Source organism: Giraffa tippelskirchi, chromosome 7, assembly GCF_054371585.1.
Source record: "Giraffa tippelskirchi isolate mGirTip1 chromosome 7, T2T-mGirTip1v1.2.pri, whole genome shotgun sequence".
In the NCBI taxonomy this organism is placed as follows: Eukaryota; Metazoa; Chordata; class Mammalia; order Artiodactyla; family Giraffidae; genus Giraffa; species Giraffa tippelskirchi.
Window position 1 is genome coordinate 152,432,487 of NC_137281.1, and position 23,682 is coordinate 152,456,168.

The following is a 23,682-nucleotide window of genomic DNA, read 5'->3' on the forward strand; positions in this document are numbered from 1 at the left end:
GGCACAGCAAGTTATCAGCTAAAACAATTAATACAGCAAATACTCTTCTCTCTTTTTATCCCCTGGGATCCTGAGTAGACTGAAAGTTCAAATACTTAGATACACTTTGATGTCATGTCCTTTATTTATACTTTAATGCTTACTCAGTTCAGGTCAGTCGCTCAGTCGTGTCTGACTCATTGCAACCCCATGGACTGCGGCACGCCAGGCTTCCCTGTTCACCAATTCCTGGAGTTTACTCAACCTCATGTCCATTGAGTCGGTGATGCCATCCAACCATCTCATCCTCTGTCGTCTCCTTCTCCTCCTGCCCTCAATCTTGCCCAGCATCAGGGTCTTTTCAAATGAGTCAGTTCTTTGCATCAGGTGGCCAAAGTATTGGAGTTTCAGCTTCAACATCAGTCCTTCCAATGAATATTCAGGATTGATTTCCTTTGGATGGACTGGTTGGATCTCCTTGCAATCCAAGGGACTCTCAAGAGTCTTCTCCAACACCACAGATCAAAAGCATCAATTCCTCGGTGCTCAGCTTTCTTTATAGTCCAACTCTCACATCCATACATGACCACTGGAAAAACCGTAGCTTTGACTAGACCTATGCTGGCAAAGTAATATCTCTGCTTTTTAATATGCTGTCTAGGTTGGTCATAGCTTTTCGTCCAAGGAGCCAGCGTCATTTAATTTCATGGCTGCAGTCACCATCTGTAGTAATTTTGGAGCCCCCCAAAATAAAATCTGTCACTGTTTCCACTGTTTCCCCATCTATTTGCCATGAAGTGATGGGACCTGATGCCATAATCTTAGTTTTCTGAATGGTGAGGTTTAAGCCAACTTTTAAACTCTCCTCTTTCACTTTCATCAAGAGGCTCTTTAGTTCTTCTTCTCTTTCTGCCATAAGGGTGGTGTCATCTGCTTATCTGAGGTTTTTGATATTTCTCCTGGCAATCTTGATTCCAGCTTGTGCTTCATCCAGCTTGGCATTTGGCATGATGTACTCTGGATATAACTTAAATAAGTTGGGTGACAATATACAGCCTTGACATACTCTTTTCCCAATTTGGAACCAGTCTGTTGATTCATGTCCAGTTCTAACTGTTGCTTCCTGACCTACATACAGATTTCTCAAGAGGCAGGTGAGGTGGTCTGGTATTCCCATCTCTATAAGAATTTTCCAGAGTTTGTTGTGGTCCACACAGTCAAAGGCTTTGGCATAGTCAACAAAGCAGATGTTTTTCTGGAACTCTCTTGCTTTTTCTATGATCCATTGGATATTGGCAATTTGATCTTTGGTTCCTCTGCCTTTTCTAAATCCAGCTTGAACATCTGGAAGTTCATGGTTCACATACTGTTGAAGCCTGGCTTGGAGAATTTCAAGCATTACTTTGCTAGCATGTGAGTTGAGTGCAATTGTATGGTAGTTTGAGCGTTCTTTGGCATTGCCTTTCTTTGGGATTGGGCTTCCCTGTGGCTCAGCTGGTAAAGAATTCGCCTGCAATGTGGGAGCCCTGGGTTTGATCCCTGGGTTGGGAAGATCCCCTGGAGAAGGGAAAGGCTACCCACTCTAGTATTCTGGCCTGGAGAATTCCGTGGACTGTATACTCCATGGGATTGCAAAGAGTCGGACACGACTGAGCAACTCTCACTTTCACTTTTCACTTTCTTTGGGATTAGAATGAAGACTGACCTTTTCCAGTCCTGTGGCCACTGCTGAGTTTTCCAAATTTGCTGGCATATTGAGTGTAACACTTTCACAGCATCATCTTTTAGGATTTTAAATAGCTCAGCTGGAATTCCATTACATCCATTAGCTTTGTTCGTAGTGATGCTTCCTAAGGCCCACTTGACTTCGAATTCCAGGATGTCTGGCTCTAGGTGAGTGATCACACCATCGTGATTATCTGGGTCGTGAAGATCTTTTTTGTACAGTTCTTCTGTGTATTCTTGCCACCTCTTCTTAATATCTTCTGCTTCTGTTAGGTCCATACCATTTCTGTCCTTTATTGAGCCCATCTCTGCATGGAATGTTCCTTTGGTGTCTCTAATTTTCTTGAAGAGATCTCTAGTCTTTCCCATTCAATTGTTTTCCTCTATTTCTTTGCACTGATCGCTGAGGAAGGCTTTCTTATCTCTCCTTGCTATTCTTTGGAACTCTGAATTCAGATGGCTATATCTTTCCTTTTCTCCTTTGCCTTTCGCTTCTTTTCTTTTCTCAGCTCTTTGTAAGCCCTCCTCAGACAACTATTTGGCCTTTTTGCATTTCTTTTTCTCAGGATGGTCTTGATCCCTGCCTCCTGGGCAAAGTTATGAACCTCTGTCCATAGTTTTTCAGTCACTCTCTATCAGATCTAGTCCCTTAAATCTATTTCTCACTTCCACTGTATAACCATAAGGGATTTGATTCAAGTCATACCTGAATGGTCTAGTGGTTTTCCCTACTTTCTTCAATTTAAGTCTGAATTCGACAACAAGGAGTTCATGATCTGAGCCACAGTCAGCTCCCGGTCTTGTTTTTGCTGACTGTATAGAGCTTCTCCATCTTTAGCTGCAAAGAATATAATCAGTCTGATTTTGGTGTTGGCCATCTGGTGATGTCCATGTGTAGAGTCTTCTCTTGTGTTGTTGGAAGAGGGTGTTTGCTATGACCAGTGCATTCTCTTGGCAAAACTCAGTTAGCCTTTGCCCTGCTTCATTCTGTACTCCAAGGCCAAATTTGCCTGCTACTCCAGGTATCTCTTGTCTTCCTACTTTTGCATTCCAGTCCCCCATAATGAAAAGGACATCTTTTTGGGGCGTTAGTTCTAGAAGGTCCTGTAGGTCTTCATAGAACCGTTCATCTTCAGCTTCTTCAGCATTAGTGGCTGGGGTATAGACTTGGATTACTGTGATATTGAATGGTTTGCCTTGGAAATGAACAGAGATTATTCTCTCATTTTTGAGATTACACCCAAGCAGTGCATTTCAGACTGCTTTGTTGACTGTGATGGCTACTCCATTTCTTCTAAGGAATTCCTGTCCACAGTAGTAGATATAATGGTCATGTGAATTAAATTCACCCATTCCAGTCCATTTTAGTTCACTGATTCCTAAAATGTCGATGTTCACTCTTGCCATCTCCTGTTTGACCCTTTCAATTTGCCTTGATTCGTGGACCTAACATTCCAGGTTCCTATGTAATATTGTTCTTCACAGCATTGGACATTACTTCCATGATCAGTCACATCCACAACTGGGTGTTGTTTTTGCTTTGGCTCCATTTCTTTATTCTTTCTGGAGTTATTTCTCCACTGATCTCCAGCAGCATATTAGGCACCTACCGACTTAGGGAGTTCACCTTTCAGTGTCCTATCTTTTTGCCTTTTTATACTGTTCATGGGGTTCTCAAGGCAAGAATACTGAAGTGGTTTGCCATTCCCTTCTCCAGTGGACCACATTTTGTCAGAACTCTCCACCATGACCCATCTGTCTTGGGTGGCCCTACACAGCATGGCTCATAGTTTCGTTGAGTTAGACAAGGCTGTGGTCCATGTGATCAGTTTCTACAGCTACCATAACAAGGTCCCACAAACTTCACTGCTTAAACAACAGGAATCAGTTGTCTCTCTCACACTGTTCTGGAGGCAAGAAGTCAGCAAAACTGGTTCTTTCTGTGTGCTGTGGGGGAAGACTCTGTTCCAGACCTCTCTCTTCAACTTGTAGATGGTCATCTTATCTTTGCATCTCTTCAGATGACAAATCCTCACTTATGTGCATGTCTCCAAATTTCCCCTTTCCATTAAGGCACCTTTATTCCCCTTTCATCTGAATTCTTTGTCCTGGGTTGTGTTCTCTGGAAGCAGCTGCTGAGATGGTATAAAAAGTTTGATATGTGTGTTAGTAATAACTTCTGGAATGTTTTTTTCCGCTCATCATCTTCTGAGATTTGAAGGCGGCCTGAGCAGAGATGACAGGTCAGGAGAGCCAAGGTTACCCCTGCTAGAGTCTTCCACTTTCTGCTTCTAGTTAGATGTTCACTAACTAGGGCTAAATGATTTCTCCAATGTTATAAACACACTCATCCATGAATATAAAATAGATCTCATTTGACTCTTCATTTGCGGCTTTCATAGCTCACGATACAAAGCAGTGGCCCCAGGATGGGTTCAGAGGAGCTTTTGCTCACCCCAGAAGGCTTCGTGGGAAACAGACTGCCCGACTGTTAGGTAATCTCAGCTTGGGGAGAACAGGGACTGTGTCAACTTTCTCATAATTGCATTCCCAGCACCCAAATATGCTTTGCATGAATGAACTAGTTAATTAATGCATGCTTGGGCAGCTGATTGTGTTCTGTGTCCCTCACTGAGGGTGAGGGTGAGATAGGCCACATGGCCCCCTGGGTGAGCTAGCATATTCTCTGGAAGAGGAGAACACTGGCGTTTTAATACAATATGTATATGTTACGCTAGGTGTACCATGTAATATTCGTTTATGTGCATAAATGTCAGTGTATATGCTATGTGTATATATGTAAATGTATATTACTATGTGTATGAGTACATGTTATATGTATATGTTATGTCTGTGGATCTATGTGTACGTATGTGGTAGGTGAATATACGCACTGTGTGCACAACAATGGGAAATCAAACAACTGATGATAACAAAACAAAAAATCACTTTCCTGTGATTTACTGAAGAGGTCATGCTTCAAGTTCTGCCTGACAGCTCATTACCCACATAAACAGGAGTCCTTCTGCAGTAGATTTCATCTCCACCTTTCACTTTTTCCTTCATTTATCCAATAAATGCAAAGGGGGCACCCACCAAGTTCCATGTACCATGTTCTGGGATAAAGAATAAATGAGACAAAGTCCCTTTTCTCCAGTGGAGAAGACAGACAGTAGACAAATAAGCACACAGCCTAATTTCAGGTAGAGACATTACAAGCCCTTCCCTGGTGGTCCAGGAGTTAAGAATCTGCCTGCCAAGGCAGGGGACATAGGTTCGATCCCTGGTCTGGGAAGTTCCCTCATATACTGGGGCAATTAAGCCCATACGCTGCAACTACTGAAGCCCGCGAGCCTTGAGCCCGGTCTCCACAGCAAGAGAGGCCACCGCCATGAGAAGCCCCCACAGCGCTACCAGAGAAAGCACGGGCACGACTACAGGGCACCGTCAATAAAGGAACAAATACAAATTTAAAGAAAGGTAAATGAGGGCCTCACTTAAAAAAAGAGGCAGGAGAAGCAGAGGGCAGCTGGAACGCGGTGGTGGTGAGCAGAGCTCGGAGAGAAAGTGTAGGGGGGGGCTTCAAAGGCTGAGGGGGCCAGCAGGAGCGGAGAGGCCACAACCAGAGCAGAGCGGAGACCTGTGGGGACAGGCAGGCCCTGAGGGAGACGCATTCCTGAGAGCATCCCGCGTCTGAGGCGGAGTCCAGGAAGGTCATGAATTACCTTTACAGGCAGAGAAGAGCCATGCAGAGTATTAAAAGAAAGCAAGATCCCCTGGGTCTAGGAGCAGAAATATATGCAAGCCTTGGGGGGCGCCTGGCCTCCACATTCACCAAACGGCTGGAATCTTATCCCACCCCCGCCCACCACTCTCCCCCAGCAGCCAGAGCGAACAACCTCACAGAAATTAACCGCTGGGCTCCTCTTCTTCAGGACTCTCAGCTGCCTCCCTCTTACATGGCTGACATCATCTCTGGTCCTCCCCCAAACAAGTGCGTCTTTCTCTGGTCAGAAAGAGTTAGCTTCCCCCCGCACCCCCAGACACAATGGGAAGGCCTCAGTCCAAGCTGTGAGGGAAGACATTTGAAGGACAGGGGAAACAAAGGTTCCGGAAATCAAAGTTTTTTTTTTTCATGTTTGTAATTATGCATATCCTGCAGGATCCGCATAATGGGTCCAATTCAGCCTTGTGGCCTTGGCCTTGCCATAAAATCGCTGTGTCCCTGGAAGAAGGTCACTGCACAGCACAATGAATGACCAGGAAGCCTCCTGCGGATAATAGCGCCTTAATTTTTTTTTTTTTTTAATTTCGGGGATGAACTTTGCTCTTTCAACTTGCCTGCATGCATTTGCAAACTAAGCACACCCACACACTTGAAAATGCACATTGGCCTTTTCTCTGAGACAATCTTAGTAACAATTTTAGGTGACAGGAAAGCTGACAGCTACATTCCTCCTGGTGTATGGTAGAATTTAGAAGGCTGAGAAGGCAAAACACTAAGTTAGGAAAATTCTGTGCAACTAACCCACCTCGGAAACACTACTGCTAAAGCACAACGTGGGAATAAAACACACCCGGGTGTAGATCCATTTTCAAAAATATTTCTTTGAGAGAAAAACATAAAGATTCAATTTGGATTTGAACAGATCCATCAGAATCTTTAAGGAAAAAAAAAGCACTTTGGTTCCTCTCAAGGTTTAACAAAATATCTATGCATTTACTTCAGAGTTCAGCAAATGAGTTTTCAGTTAAGTCTTTTTTCTGACATTTTTCACCATGTAATTCAGACTGATCACACAGCATTTTTAAACCGGAACAATATTTCCAACATGTGAATAGTATTCCTATGCTAATTGAAGTCTAAAGTGTAAGTGTTCGACATTCAGTTCAGTTCAGCCACTCAGTCGTGACTGAGTGCGTGACTCAGACTCTTTGCGACCCCGTGGACTGCAGCACGCCAGGCTTCCCTGTCCATCACCAACTCCTGGAGTTTACCCAAACTCATGTCCACTGAGTTGGTGATGTCATCCAACCATCTCATCCTCTGCCATCCCCTTTTCCTCCCGCCTTCAATCTTTCCCAGCATCAGGGTCTTTTCCAATGAGTCAGCTCTTCGCATCAAGTGGCCAAAGAACTGGAGTTTCAGCTTCAACATCAGTCCTTCCAATGAACACCCAGGACTGATCTCCTTTAGGACTCCTTGCAGTCCAACGGATTCCCAAGAGTCTTGTCCAGCACCACAGTTCAAAAGCATCAATTCTTTGGTGCTCAGCTTTCTTTATGATCCAACTCTCACATCCAAACATGACTACTGGACATTAAATATTCTAATAAAAAATCTAAAGAGAATATATTGAAAGTGAAAGAAGAGAGTGAAAAAGTTGGCTTAAATCTTAACATTGAGAAAACGAAGATAATGGCATCCAGTCCCATCACTTCATTGCAAATACATGGGGAAACCATGGCAGACTTTATTTTGGGGGGCTCCAAAATCACTGAAGATGTTGACTGCAGCCATTAAATTAAAAGATGCTTCCTCCTTGGAAGAAAAGTTATGACCAACCTAGATAGCATATTAAAAAGCAGAGACATTACTTTGCCAACAAAGGTCCGTCTAGTCAAGGCTATGGTTTTTCCAGTAGTCATGTATGGATATGAGAATTGGACTATAAGGAAAGCTGAGCACTGAAGAATTGATGCTTTTGAAGTGTGGTGTTGGAGAAGACTCTTGAGAGTCTCTTGGACTGCAAGGAGACGCAACCAGTCCATCCTAAAGGAGATCAGTCCTGAGTGGTCACTGGAAGGACTAATGTTGAAGCTGAAACTCCAATACTTTGGCCACCTAATGCAAAGAGCTGACTCATTGGAAAAGACCCTGATGCTGGGAAAGATTGAAGGTGGGAGGAGAAGGGGGCGACAGAGGATGAGATGATTGGATGGCATCACCAACTCAGTGGACATGAGTTTGGGTAAACTCTGGGTGTTGGTGATGGACAGGGAGGCCTGGTGTGCTGCAGTTCATGGGGATGCAAAGAGTCAGACACAACTGAGCGACTGAACTGAATGAGAATATCTGGGCTTCCCAGGTGGCCCAGGGGTAAAGAAGTGAAGTGAAAGTCACTCAGTCGTGTGTGAGTCTTTGCCACCCCATGGACTATACAGTCCATGGAATTCTCTAGGCCAGAATACTGCAGTGGGTAGCCTTTCCCCTCTCCAGGGGATCTTCCCAACCCAGGGACTGAAACCAAGTCTTCTGCATTACAGGTAGATTCTTTACCAGCTGAGCCACAAGGGAAGCCAAAGAATCCCCCTGCAAAGGCAGAAGATGCAGGAGACTTGGGTTCATTGCCTGGGTAGGAAGATCCCCCAGAAGAGAAAATGACAGCCCAATCCGTGTTCTTGCCTGGATAACCCTGTGAGACAGAGGAGCCTGGTGGGCTACAGTCCATGTGGTCACAAAGAGTAGGACACAACTGAGAACACGCTGACACACACACACACACACAGAGACACATATACACAAAGAGAATATTTATCAACATGGCTTGAGTCAAACTGATCTTAAGTCAGATATGTGAATTTCACATTTGGCCTTCACCAAATTTCAGGGGTTTTAACAGAGGAAAGAACTTTGACAGAAGATTCAAGAGGCATGATTTTGTATACCCTTTCATTCCTAGCATCATTAGGTCCAAAGAAGTGGTGCCCGTTCTCTTTCCTTCATATGTGTTCATAGAAAGGCTCTGCCATTCAACTGATTTTATTCATATTTTTCTGAAAAAGATCCCAGACCAACCACGATGGCACTTACTTCATATTCTGCCCTAATTGAAGTCCAAAAGAAAGTTGTTTTCCTGATGGATTTAAGCATTTCTGGACTAGTTTTCCCTTCTAGCTGTTGCTCCTAGTTATTCAGTCACCCTTGGTATGCATCAGCGGTCGGTGAACAATAAATTAAGTAGCCAGGTCACCAGGGTGGGGACAAACCACTCTCTGGCTCCTCTAAGTCCCCAGTGTAGCTTCTGGCATTTAAATGCCACAAAAATAAGAGATTTACCACTACTGACAGTCTCTTTGTCCCTTACTTTCCCTGCCTACAGCCTCCTGCATTTTAATGAAGGCAAATTGCACATTCTCCTGCCAGGCTAAAACCCAATGCCCCCTTGGCTTTATTCTTAGGTGGCACCGCTTAAAAGAGAAATTCTTTTGTGGGGTTTTGGGAGGGTTTTTTTTTTGTTTTTTTTTTTTGGTTTTCATCTCTCAGGAAAACTATGGCGGAGTTGAGGAGTAGGGACTGGGGGAGGGGAAAGGAGTGTCCCAGGGAACATTTCTCTCCCTACAGATTCCCCTGTGATTCTTTCCCAACTTCTCTTTGCAAGCCAGGATGTTAAGGTATGAGACAAACCGGTGGAATAAAGCTCCGCTATTTTGCTTCCAGGAATCCAGGCACTCACCAGTCCTCCTTTGCCATCCTCCCACCTATTTCTCTGAGGCCAAGATCATTCTTTTTCTTATAAAAGGATATCAGTAGAGACGCTACATGGGACGAGTCCAAGACACACATTTTTCCCTTTTTTCCTGACACAAAGACAGCAGATTGGAAAGCGCTAGGTATTTGCTAGAAGCAAATAGAACAGATGTGAGGAATAAAATGGGGATAAACTGAGAAACTACAATCACATTACAGGTAAGAGTCTGTTTCCATGGGTGATGCTTCTGGGACTGGGAAGAGGGCTGAAGTCAAAAAATCAGTTTCCATGGAAGCTTCGATCTGCTGGAACGTCACACCCTGCCTGCACACATGGTGCTGTAAACTTTGGAGGTAAAGCATTGTGGCTACCACAGAATATGCGCTTAATAAATGGCCTGCCCTATTAGAGGTGCTCCACTAGACCAGCCTGACTCACTCTCAGCCTGCCTCCACGTAGAGAGGGAGGGTGTATATGTATAATTATGGATACTTGCTCCTTGGAAGAAAAGCTATGACCAACCTAGACAGCATATTAAAAAGCAGAGATAGATATCACTTTGCTGACAAAGGTCCATATAATCAAAGCTATGGATGTAGTCATGTACCGATGTGAGAGTTAGAACATAAAGAAGGCTGAGCACTGAAGAATTGATGCTTTTGAACTGTGGTGTTGGAGAAGACTCTTGAGTGTCCCTTGGACAGCAAGAAGATCCAACCAGTCCATCCTAAAGGAAATCAGTCCTGAATATTCATTGGAAGGACTGTTGCTGAAGCTGAAGATCCAATACCTTGGCCACCTGATGTAAAGAGCCAACTCCTTAGAAAAGACCCTGATGTTGGGAAAGATTGAAGGCAGGAGGAGAAGGGGACGACAGAGGATGAAAAGGTTAGATGGGACCACCTATCTAGAGGTAATGGAGAGGAGGAGAGAGGAGCCTGGCCTGCTGCAGTCCAGGGGGTCGCAAAGAGTCAGACACAACTGACTGAAAACAACATGGTGGATTCACAATGTTGTACAGCACAAACACAACTCTGTAAAGCAATTATATTCCAACAAATAAAAGAAAAAGCAAGAAAGTTAAACAAGAGATTCTTTTTTTTAAGTTAAAAAAAAAGTGGAGGGAGGGAAAGAAAGGGCGGGAAATATTTTAGAAACTTGATATTTAAAGTAACTATGGCTGCTATACCAAAAACCTGGTGTATTCAAACAGCAGAAAGTTGTTCTCTCATAGTTCCAGAAGCTAGAAGTCTGAAATCAGAATCACTGGGCCAAGTGAAGATGTCAACAGGGCTATGCCTCCTCCAGAGGCTCGAGGAAAGAATCTGGTCTTTGTGTCTTCTAGCATCTGGTGGCTGCCGGCTTTCCTTGGCTACAGCCTCGTCACTCCAGTTCTCAGGGCCAGCATCTTCAAATCTCTTTCTGTTCTGGCTTCACACTGCCTTCTCTATGAGAGCAACATCTCCCTCCATGTTCCTTTTATTTATGTATGATTATACTGAGGTCCCACCCAGATAATCCAGCATTATTTCCTTATCCCAAAATCTTTAACTTAATCAATGAGCAAAAAAATCCCTTCTACAAATAAGACAAGGTTTACAGGTCCCAAGGCCTAGGACTTGACATCTTTAGGGTCCACTATTCATGCTACCACACCAGGAAAACTCAGTATTATCCAAAGAACAGAGCCAGCGGCAGTGACTACAAGAAGCCTCAGTCTATCACGGTGAAGATACTTGCTGTAAAACACTACATCCCTGCAGTGTAATGCCTGCAGTTAACGTAGGTGATATCGCTGTCATAGCACAAGTATCAGAACCTTTTGGATTCAAATTAAAACCTGAGCTGCTCAACTGCCTCCAGGATGGAATCTGGGGAGATGTCTGCATTATCTGTGTTGAGTGGGCTGAAGCCTCATTTCTCCTGCCAGTCCCCTGACCTGAGCTCTACCAACACCTCACTCTTCCTTACTGTTAAACACAGTTTATGTGAGGAAACCCATGAAGGAGCTGGTCTAGTTGGTGAGGCTAGTTGGGGTAACAGGGATGTACCTGGCAGTCTTTTACTTGGTAGGTTCCCTGATGGGCAAGAGAGTCAAGGTAGGGTTCCTGATTTTTTTTTTTTTTACTTTTTATTGGAGTATAGTTATTTTACAATGTTGTGTTAGTTTCTGCTGTACAGCAAAGTGAATCAGCCATACATATACATATCAGTTCAATTCAGTCGGTCAGTCAAGTCTGACTCTTTGTGACCCCATGGACTGCAATACGCCAGGCCTCCCTGTCCATTACCAACTCCCAGAGCTTACTCAAGCTCATGTCCATCGAGTCAGTGATGCCATCCAACCATCTCATCCTCTGTTGTCCCCTTCTCCTCCAGCCTTCGATCTTTCCCAGCATCAGGGTCTTTTCTAATGTATACATAAACACACAGCCCCTCTTTTTTAGATTTCCTTCCCATTGAGGTCATCACAGAGCACTGAGTGGAGTTTCCTGTGCTATACAGTAGGTGCTCATTAGTTACCTATTTTATACATGTGCTGTGCTGCGCTCAGTCATGTCTGACTCTTTGCTACCCCATGGACTGTAGCCTGGCAGGCTCCTCTGTCCATGGGATTCTCCAGGCAAGAATACTGGAGTGGGTTGCCATTTCCTCCTCCAGGGGATCTTCCTGGAGACTGAGGGATTGAACCCGTGACTCTTGCAACTCCTGTACTGGCAGGCAGATTCTTTACCACTAGGGCCACCTGGGGAGCCCTGTTTTATACATAGTCATGTATATATGTCAATCTCAGTCTCCCAATCCATTCCACCTCCCCTTCCCCCCCTTTTGTATCCATAAACTTGTTCTCTACATCTCCAGTTCTGCTTTGCAAATAAGTTCATCTGTATCATGTTTCTAGATTCCACATATAAGCAATATTATACATTTGCTTTTCTCTTTCTGACTTAACTTCACTCTGTGTGACAGACTCTAGGTCCATCCACGTCTCTGCAAATGGCCCAGTGTCATTCCTTTTCATGGCTGAGTAATGTTCATGGCAGCACTATGTACAATATAGCCAGGACATGGAATCAACCTAAATGTCCACCAACAGAGGAATGGATAAAGAAGATGTGGTACATATATACAAGGGTCCTAGGATTTATTACCATTTTCTTTACCACCCTGGGGCTCTGCACAGTCTTCCAGGGTTCTTGGTCCCTGAGTGAGAAACACAGGCTGAGGTGGGGCTGACCCTGCACGTCTTACCTCGCGGCTGCTGGGAAACCAGCTGATGGACTCTATCTGCAGCTGAGAGTCCCACCTCCACAGAGCTCAGTTAAATGTTTGTCCGTGGAAACAGATGGAATTAGTAATGAATGTCTGAGCCAATGTTTTCATGCCAAAATTATGATTTCACACATTTGAAAGTTGTCATTTCTTGATTTGTTCTCTAGTAACATCAATAAATCCCGTGTCCTTAGTAAAATGCAGGGCTGGCACAAGGGTGAGGTAAGGGAGGCACTCACTGTCGGTGCAAAATTTAAAAGAGAACTTAAATAACTTAGTAATTAAATAATATTTTAAATGTAACATTTAAAAAATATAGAATCAGCCAACTGCAGCCTACAGGCTAGCTAGCTATCTCTATACACAGAATTTTACTGGAAAAAGAGCTAGGATTAGAAGTATGGCAATCATGCAGGTTTTAGTTGGATTTTGTCTTTAGTCTTTCAAATGTTGATATTTTGCTCATTAAGGATTTTTTTTGCATTGTTTTTTACTTTTCCAAATAATTTTAAAATAATTTTGGCTTTTAAATTTATTTTTTAATTAAAATATTTTTCAAGCCTAATTTTTTCAAGATAGCTATTTTTCTTAAAGACAACCATTATATCTTGATACAGAGCACAAATGTTTTATGTATATTTCCCAATTTATCATAGAGAATAGTAAAAAGACATACTTAAGAATCCAGATTCAATAAAATTAGCCTTTACCACTTTGCCAAGGATATTAATGAAATTATCTTTATTTTTTACTATATGTACACAGTAGCCATAAGTTTATTTGCATTACTTTTACACTACTAATGCAAATGCCAACATAAGAAAAAAGGTAAAAAGCATCTTAGACTTCTTACGAAAATATTTTTGGTTCCACACATCCCTTGACAGGGTCTTAGGAAAACCCAGACATCTACAGATCACACTTTGAAAACTGCTGCCTTAAAGGATAAGGTTTTAATGATTTAAAGGTTAAAACCATTAAAGGTCAAAACCATTATCGATAATGAGCTAAGATCCTCAGTCATATGGGGGCAACATAATTATGACTAACTCCACAGTTAGCTTTGCAGAAACAAGAGGTGAAGAGTTAAAGCAAATTGATCCATCTGTCATATAAACAGTTCTGAGCAATTAGGAAATCTTTAAAGCTCAAGGTATGGACAAGATGTGAAAGAATCTGAATGCTTTGAAAATAATCAGTGATCAAGCCTGCAGGGCCATTTTAGGGCAACTGAGTGGAGAAACCCCACCCTCCCCACCCGCTTTGCTTCTTGCTTCAGCTGTCTCCTGGGAACAAGGCAGCAAAGGAAACTATCTCAGTAGCAGGATGATCGAGGCAAATATACCACACAGAGCACCCCTAGGCTGTTCAAAGGTCCTGGGGCCAGTCTGCCTGGTGGGAAACCTCTCTCTTGCCACTTCCTAGCATCTAACTCCCAAACCACTATCTGTCCCAATCTCCTCATGGGTAATACAAATATAATATTAAATACCTTCCTCCCATGACTCTTGTAAAGCGCTCATGAGATGACGTAGTAAAGCACTGAGCACAGTGCCCAAGAGAGGAAATATTTAGTAAATATAACATTAAAACCAAACCTACTGGGACTTCCCTGGCAGTCCAGTGGCTGGGACTTCGCCCCCAATGCAGGGTGTATGGGTTTGATCCCTGGTTGAGAGACTAAGATCCCACATGCCTCATGGCCCCCAAAAGCAAATGTAAAACAGAAACAATACTGTAACAAACCCAGTAAAGATGTTTAAAGTGGTCTACATTTAAAAAAAACAAATCTTAAAAAAACCAAAAAAACTTATGTACCAATTCATTGTCCTGTGTTCAGTAACTTTTACCCACAGGCACAAATGCTTAGCCCACTGTCTTATTGGTGTTAGGTGTTCAGTAAAGGTTAAATCCTCCCTCCAGCCAGATTGGGAAGCCTGTCTGGACCTGTCATTTCATCCACGCTGTTTTGAGTGTCATGGGTTTTTCACCAACAATTCACTGAGAAAAATGATGCTTAAATACCAAAAAATATACCAATGTGCAAATCGTTATATAGAAATGAAAATGTTATATGATAGAATCATGCTTGATATTTGCTTAAAATTGTGTTTAATGATGTTGAAAACCCATGTGAAAAACAAAGGGATTGTTTTAAAAAATTCAAACTAGCAAAACATTTAATCTACCAAGAGAAAAACTAGGTTTCTGTGGTAGACAGAATGTTTGCTCCCCCACAGACATGTCTACGTCCTAATCCTCAGAACCTGTAACAATGTCCTCTTACATGGCAAGAGCCTTTGCAGAAGTGATTAGGTTAAAAAACCTGGAGATGGGGAAATTATCCTGGATTATCCTCGTGGGCCCAACATCATCACAAGGGCCCTTAAAAACAGAAGAGGAAGGCAGAAGTCAGCCAGGGGAAGACCTGACGACAGAAGAAAGGCACAGAGAGAAGCAACATTGCTGCGTTTGGAGACTGAGCGGGAGGCCATGTGCCAGAAACACAGGCAGCCTCCAGAAGCTGGAAAAGGGCAAGGGAGCAGAGTCTTCCCCAGAGCCTGCTAAAAGGAACGCGGATCAGCAGCTTGATTTCAGCTCGGTGACATCCACGTCAGACAGACTTCTGAACTACAGAATTACAAGATAATCAAGTTGTGTCGGCTGCTATGTATAAAACAGATAACTAAGGAGAACTCCACTCGGTGCTCTGTGCTTAGTCCCTCAGTTTGGTTTGACTGTTTTGTGACCCCATGGACAGTAGCCCACCAGGCTCCTCTGTCCATGGGATTCTCCAGGCAAGAATACTGGAGTGGGTAGCTGTTCCCTTCTCCAGGGGATCTTCCCGATCCAGGGATCGAACCCATGTCTCCTGCATGGCAGGCGGATTCTTCACCGTCTGAGCCACCAGGGAAGCCCATACTTGGTACTTCCAGAGCACTTTGCTGCACCCATACCTGGTGATCTGTGGTGACCTAAATGGGAAGGAAATTCAAAAAAGAGGGGATATATGCATATTGTATGGCTGATTCACTTTGCTGTACAGCAGAAACTGACACAGCAGTATAAAGCAGCTATGCTCCAATATGTTTTTTCTTTAAAGGTGGTACATATATGCAATGGAATACTACTCAGCTGTAAAAAAGCATGAAACAATGGCATTTGCAGCAACATGGGCGCAACTAGAGATTATCACACTAAGTGAAACAAGTCACAAAGAAAGACAAACACCATAGGCTATCACTCACACGTGGAATCTAAAATGTGACACAGATGAACATATCTACAAAACAGAAACAGACTCACAGACACAGAATACAGACCTGTCGTTGCCCAGGAGGAAGGGGAGAGGGAGAGGGAAAGAGTGGGAGTCTGGGATTAGCAGATGCAAACTGTTAAATTTAGGATGGATAAAAACAAGGTCCTACTGTACTGCACAGAGATCTATATTCTATATCCCGTGGTAAAACATAATGGAAGACAATACTTTTTTTAAAAAAGAATGTATAAAAAATAAGTACATGCTGCTGCGAATCTTGTTATAAATAATTTCAGACATAGTAAGTAAATAATCTGTGTTGGTTAGGCCACTAAGTTTGTGGTAATTTGTTACAGCAGCAAATAGAAAGCTAATACAGTCCCGAAGGTTATCCCACATCCCCCCTGGCAAGCTTCAGTGCCCGAGAAAATAAGCAGCCAGTTCACCAGGGTGGGAACTAACCAGTCCCCTGGCTTCACTCAGCTTCCCAGTGCAGCTTCTGGCCGTTTAAATGCCACAGAGTAAGAGACTTGACCATTCATGACAGTCCCCACTCCTGAAGATTTGGATTCTTAAGGTCTGTGATACAAGAACATCCACGTGTAACTGGCAACTCTGACAGAGATGGTGAGTGGTCCACACTTTTAGAGACATTCGTTTTACTCAGAGGGAGCTTACAAGTTAGGTGTTGAGTAAATATAATTCCAATCCATAATAGACGAATCCATATGCATCCTTCCAAGGAGAGGTTAACAGCCAGGGACAAAGGTAAAAGGCTAGAAATGGCCCAGAACACATAGATCCTTCCACATGCTTCTGTTAAGAAACACGAGGTGCAGAATTAAGCCAGAGGAGACCTCTGCCTGCTGTCTCCTAGGCAGCCAGGCTCAGGGCCCTGGAGCAGGCACAATAGAATCCTGGCAGCCCTGCAGACCTCTCTTGGGAAAGCATCCCTGGTAAGCACAGACCTCCGTCCCAACCCTCCCCAGCCCCTCACCTGTCCTACCTGTCCCCCCTGCTTCTTTAGGAGGTGGTGATGAGCTGGCCCAGGGTGCATCGTCTTCAAACTGAACCCAGCCACTGATGGCCGAGGCCAGGTCAGGTGGGCGCTGCTCGGGGCTCCCAGGAGGGGAGGCTGCTTCAGAGATGAGGCCCATCTTTTCGGAAGAGTCATCATGCTCTGAGTGGGAAAGGTCCTGAGAGCCTCCATCCAAGACATGGTGCTCCCCGGAGGAGCTCTCGGACTGGTCTGAGGAAGATGACGCTCCTGGGAGGTGCTCTTTGGTGCCTCCTGAAACAGATACCAGAAACTGCCATCACCTCATAGGTAGAAGGTCACTCTTCAGGACTGTCTCATGGAGGAAAAAAAAGAAAAGGCAATGAGTGATCAAAGGACTCACCATGACAGGGTGTGAGAGCAAAGAGACGGCCATGCCCACCTGCTTCTATGCTAAGGCAGTGTTTTCCTAAAAATGTATGAGAACTATACCCTAGGACATGGTGCTGGAGAAGACTCTTGAGAGTCTCTTTGACTGCAAGGAAACAAACCAGTCCATCCTAAAGGAAATCAGTCCTGAATATTCATTGGAAGAACTGATGCCGAAGCTGAAACTCCACTACTTTGGCCACCTGATGCGAAGAACTGACGCATTGGAAAAGTCCCTGATGCTGAGAAAGACTGAAGGCAGGAGGAGAAGGGGACGATAGAGGATGAGATGGTTGGATGGCATCACTGACTCAGTGGACATGAGTTTGAGCCAACTCTGGGAGATAGTGAAGGACAGGGAAGCCTGGCATGCTGCAGTCCATGGGGTGGCAGAGAGTTGGACATGACTTAGTGACTGAACAACAACAAAGGTTGTCCACAGCAGTCTCCATGCAGGCTAAGACTGGGAGTCTGGTCTGGTTCACTATTCTCATCCTATCATCTACTTCAGTGCTTGGGGGTCACACACAAAAAATTGCTGTGAAGGCCAAGCAAGAAATAGAACTAGGTGAAATTGAAAAGCAAAAGGCAATAGGGATTGGCGGAGACTGTGGCTCAATAGGAGACATTCTGTTTGGACTAAAAACACTCAAATTCAAACTGTGTACAGTCCAGAGGACAAACATCTGCGGGCCACCACAGCAAACTCTGCACTAATGACCAGCTCAATATGGCACAGAGGCCCTTCCTCTAGCTATATTTCACTTTATTGGTCCTGGAACAGTTAACAGCCTTCAAATATTTGTTTTTAAATAATAGAATTGACCCCAATTGTGGTGGTGATTACACAAATCTATACATGTGTTAAAATGCATCAACTGTAGACCAAAAATGATCAACTTTATTGTATGAAAGCTTTTAAAAAATAAATCTACTCACATGAAACTCCTTTCTCCCATCACTAGCCAAACAAACTGGTCCACTGGAATGTAATCAAAGCCTTTAAACTAGAACTGTCCCAAAGAAACAAAAGGCGGGCCACATATGCAATTTTAAATTTTCCAGGAGCCAGCCACATTTAAAAAACGAAAAAGAAACAGGTGAAACTATTTTTAATAATGTATTTCAACCCAATTTGTTGAAAATGTATAATTCCAACATGTAAGTGATAAAAAATTGTTAATGAAACATTTAACTTTAAGTAGGTCCTAGAAATTCAGTGTGGATATTTCACATTTCTTGAAGTGAAAGTGAAGTCGCTCAGTCGTGTCCAACTCTTTTGACCCCATGGGCTATAGCCCACCAAGCTCCTCCGTCCATGGGATTTCCCAGGCAAGAATACTGGAGTGGGTTGCCATTCCCTTCTCCAGGGGATCTTCCCGACCCAGAGATCAAATCTCGGTCTCCTGCATCGCAGGCAGATACTTTACCATCTGAGCCACTGGGGAAGCCCAATTTATAGTGTATCTCAATTCAGACTAGCCATGTTTTAAGGACTCCATAGTCACATGGCTACCAAGCTGTACAGCACACCCATAAACTCCACTTTGCAGGCACTGTAAATGAAGCGGGGATGATTCAGGAGGCAGTAGCAGGGGCCTTGGAACAGAACCAGCTGACACGATTCTGTAAAAAGCTCCTGCATCCTACCTTGACCTTCACCCTTGAGCACAGTTCCACAGACGTCAACCTGGCCACCTTCACCATGACCACGAGTGACAATTACTGAGTTCTCTGCATGTGCCCGTCACTGTTGTAAGAGGTTTTTATATGTTAATCATTTAATCCTCACTGCCACCCTGAGGTCGGCATTGTGATTATCCATATTGCTCAGATGAACTACCACCCAGAGAGGTAAACAAATCATCCATCCAATTATCCATATCCATAATGGAGCCAGGATTTCAGCCCAAGGGATCTGGCTCGAGTGCCTGTCACTCTTTTTGACAACTATCCTTTGAAAACTGAGACAATCCGAATGGCTGTTGGGAGTAATAACCAAAAAGAGTGTGAAGTACTTGGTAAATAGGAAGCTTATATTCAGGGCTTCCCTGAAAGCTCAGTTGGTAAAGAATCAGCCTATAATGCAAGAGACCCTAGTTCGATTCCCGGGTCATGAAGATCTCCTGGAGAAGGGATAGGCTACCCACTCCAGTATTCTTGGGCTTCGCTTGTGGCTCAGCTGGTAAAGAATCAGCCTATAACGCAGGAGACCTGGGTTCAATCCCTGGGTTGGGAAGATCCGCTGGAGAAGGGAAAGGCTACCCATTCCAGTATTCTGGCCTGGAGAATTCCATGGACTGCATATTCCATGGACTTGGTAAATATGAAGTTTATATACATTAGAAGAAAGCAGCTAATACGTATGGTGTTTCCAGGTCTTTGTTTGGGGGCTCTGAGCTTCCTAAGATGCTTCCTTTGGGCCACTAAGTGAAATAACCTGCACCTGAGGGATGTGATAAACTGACTTTTTCCTTGTCAATATCCCACTGAGGACTTCCTGGTGGCCCAGTGGATAAGAATCTGCCTGTCAATGCAGAGGACACAGGTTTGATTCCCGGTTCGGGAAGATTCCACATGCCACGGAGCAACTAAGCCCGCGCGCCAGCACTACGGAGCCAGCACTTGAGAGCCCACACGCCACAGCTAACCAGCCTCTGTGATGCAGTTACTGAAGCCACACGCCCCTGGAGCCCGTGCTCCACGGCAAGAGAAGACACCACAGTGCTAACCCTGCACACTGCAGGGTGATTGAGAGAGCGGCCCCGCTCGGCGCACCTAGAAAAAGCCTGTGCAAAGCAACAGAGACCCAGCACGGCCAAAAATAAATAAATAAAATGTTAAATAAAAGATCCCATGGAAAGAAGGCTCCAATAGAAGCCACAACACACAGGTGTGGTCCTTCGTTAATTTTTTCATGTAGGCAATGAAAGCTCTCCTTACCCTCAGAAGGGACAGGAAAGAGTGGCTCCTCATTGAAGGAGACCCACTCGGACTGGTGGGTGGCGATCACATGGTCCAGGGTCGTCATGCTAGGAAGGTGCTGGTCATCTTCACACTGCAGGCCTCAGGCAGACCCCAGAGCCATGTCTGGGCCTGGGTGGGGGTCTGGGAGCGCAGGGGACGTGGGCCTGGGGTCTGTCGTGGGGTCTCAGAACGTGGACAGAGTAGCCTCTCTTGCCTTTGGCTAATCTGCCAAGCAGAAATCTGTTTAAAAAAATTAATAAAAATTACAGGGGATAACCATCACATTATAACCAGTCCACACAGATCTGGGCTTGCCACAATGTCCACGAGGAGATACGGGTCGTTTCCAATCTATTTCCCTTTCTCTGTCCCTGTCTTGCCCTCACTGTTCATGTAGAAATATCTTCTGTGAGCATGGAGATCTCTGTGTGTGCCTTCACATCAGATTTATAAATGTTGTTGCCGTTGTTGCTCAGTTGCCCAGTTGTGTCCAGCTCTTTGCGACCCCATGGACTGCAGCACACCAGGCCTCCCTGTCCCTCACTGTCTCCCAGAGTTTGCCCAAATTCTTGTTCATTGCATCGGTGATACCGTCTGACCATCTCATCCTCTGACACCCTCTTCTCCTTCTGCCCTCAATCTTTCCCAGCATCAGGACAGATTTACAAATAATCACACACATTTTAGCAAACAGATTCTCAAATGTTCCCAATTACTATATTTTGGAAATAATTTTTATCTATAATATAATACCATCATTGTAAAACTAATATCAACATTTTTCAAAGAGCTTTCACTTTCCTTTACCAGATGGCAAAATAAAAGCACGTTCTTTCCTATTAAATCAGCGTGGTTTCTTGCCTTAGGCAGGTAGCTCTTTGCAAGCCTGATTTAAACCTTTGGCAGAAACCCAACCATCTCCAGATGGTATCCCCAAGCACGATTTACCAGTCAAGAAAAACAGAAATGGATTTATCTTGTTCATTTGGAGTAAGGGGGTAGGGCATATTTGCTTTAGTGGAAAATGTGAGTTAAAAGAAACACATTTGCATTCTAGGTCGATTTGAATTAGCATGTAAAAGGGTAGCCTGTACTCACGTTGCAATTATGTTCCATGGAAGGATACTTAATAGACTTCTAATATTGTTTGTACTATTAATGCCTTCTTTTTACAACTGGAACTTCTTTTTTTTTAATTGGAGCGGAATTGCTTTACAACCTTGTGTTGGTTTCTGCCATACAACAATGTGAATGAGTACACATATGTCTCCATGAGCCTCCCTCCCACCACCCCCATTCCACCCCTCTGGGCTGTCACAGAGCACGGTGTGTTCAGCTCCGTGTTATACAGGCAGCTTCCCACCAGCTATCTACTTTACACACAGTAACGTATATATTTCCATGCTCCTCTCTCGATTCATCTCACCCTCTCCTCCCCCACTGTGTCCACAAGTCTGTTCTCACGTCTGTGCCTCTATTCCTGCCTTGCAAATAGCTTCATCTGTACCATTTTTGTAGACTCCATATATAAGCATTAACATATGATATTTGTTTTTCTCTTTCTGACTTACTTCAGTCTGTATCACAGGCTCTAGGTTTATCCACCTCCCTAAAACTGACAAATTCATTTCTTTTTATGGCTGAGTAATATTTCATGGTATATGTGTACTCCAGCTTCCTTATCCATTCATCTGTCGGTGGACATCTAGGTTGCTTTCACGTATTGGCTACTGTAACTAGTGCTGCAATGAACACTGGAGTACACGTGTCTTTTTGAAGTATGGCTTTCTCAGGGTATATGCCCAGTAGTGGGATAGCTGGGTCACATGGTGGTTTTATTCCTATTTTTTAAGGAATCTCCATACTGTTTTCCATAGTGGCTGTGTCAGTTTACATTCCCACTAATAGTGCAAGAGGGGAATCTAACTCTTGATCTTGCAATGAATTAGTAAAATCTGAAAATGCAAAATTAATGTAATTAATTAATTCCCAGAATTAATACAAAATTAATGTTTCCACATAAGAGCTACTATCAACTTTGAACAGTATCAGTTCCTATTAACTGGATACTCAATATCCATTTTAGTCTAGAACAATTTAACTCATAGCCTTCTAGCTGGTGCACGATAAGAAAATGTTGAAATTTTACTGTAGGTTATTACCTGCAGTAAATATTCTGTGCTGAGGATAACCAGAATAGAAACATTTAATAGCTTTTGTTTTTTTGGTAATTACAACAATTAATTTTGCTGCATGATACTTCCTAAAATTAAATAATGTTTCTTACAGAATCTATAATTTTCAGAAACCTATTTTCACACCATTCTTTGATTCAATAGCCCTTGTAGTTGGGTAAGACAGGTATTACCATAATTCTTTCACAGATAAAGAAATCTGGGCTGAGGGAAGTTAAGTGACTTATCCAAAGCTTCTGTTGTTTTGAGGCTTTTATATGGTACCCTAAGATTCCTAAGATGTTTCCTCCAGGTTCCTAAGGGGAAGAATTCACATATCCTAGGATAGTGACAAATGGATTCTTCTTATTCCACCGTAAGAGACCACCAAAAATGAATCAAGTAGAGGTCATTACAAGCAGGTGTGTTAGATGCACCAAGCTAGAAAGTGATGAATGCAACACTTGAACCCAGGTCTTCTGATACCAAAACACTCTAGTCTTTGGGTCACAGCCACAAAGAAAAACACTGGAGAATATATATATATATATATATATATATATAGACTATCCCCCAACTGAAGCACTTCACAGACATCAGTTCCAGTGAAACTATAATGAAATGATTGGTGAAACTCCTCACTGGACATCTGCAAGGGAATCCAAGCTTTGCAGAGAATTGAAAGTTCTCTTCCAAGTTCCTCTCCTAAGATCCTTACAAGTCATGGCACCAGACATGTGCAAACAGCCCGGAGAATGACTGCTCCAACCAGATCTCACCAGATAACCATGTAGAGCTCACAGACCCAAAGATCTGAGTCTGACGGGCTTCCTCCATAAGCCTCTCTCCAGCCCATCAAATGCTAGCATCACTCAGTGTGGTAATGGCTGCAGGCCAAGGTAAGACAGTAAAACTGAAGAGTCAGATTCCCTCTCTCCAACAATAGCAGCGTGTAAAGCAGTTCCAACAACCACCACCACAAAGCCACAGTACAAGTCCACATGCTGACACATGCAGCCTCATAGCTCAATGGGGAAACTATCCTGCCCATCCCGTGATGATGAATCCCGTGAAATTCACGGATGAAAGTGAGTGGGTGAGAGGAAGCAGAGAAAGAGAGGGAGAAGGGTGGAGATAATGGACAAAATATCTAGAAATTTTAGAACTCAGAGATTTTATAGACCAGTAGTCCAGATCTCTACTTCCACAGATAAAAAACAAATAGACAAACAAACAAACAAAAAAAAAGTGAGGCCCAGGGAAGTCAGGCAGAGCAACAACAGAGACTGAGATAGGCTGGGGAGTTCCACTATCTGGATTTGAATCACGTACAGTCTGTAAGCCTAAGCTCACCCTGGTGCAGCAAGAAAAACAAAACACATCAATATTGTAAGGATTAAGTATGAT

At 43.6% G+C, this 23,682-nt stretch overlaps 1 protein-coding gene across 11 annotated transcripts in view; it reads right to left on the reverse strand.

Moving 5' to 3' along the window:
• STON2 (stonin 2) overlaps positions 1–23,682 on the reverse strand; it is a 167,509-nt gene that overhangs the window by 105,575 nt on the left and 38,252 nt on the right. For 8 of the 11 annotated variants that reach the window (XR_014059647.1, XR_014059646.1, XR_014059644.1 and 5 more), the window contains 2 exons: positions 20,078–20,341; positions 16,715–16,999 (listed from right to left, as the gene is read on the reverse strand). Coding sequence is in view for 5 of the 11 variants with exons in the window: in XM_081510622.1 (XP_081366748.1) it covers positions 16,715–16,999; positions 20,078–20,165 (373 nt within the window). In the remaining 6 variants the exon portion in view is untranslated. Of the gene's footprint in view, positions 1–16,705; positions 17,000–20,077; positions 20,342–23,682 lie in introns of all 11 variants that reach the window. The other 3 variants (XR_014059642.1, XR_014059643.1, XM_081510617.1) reach the window with 1 other exon arrangement.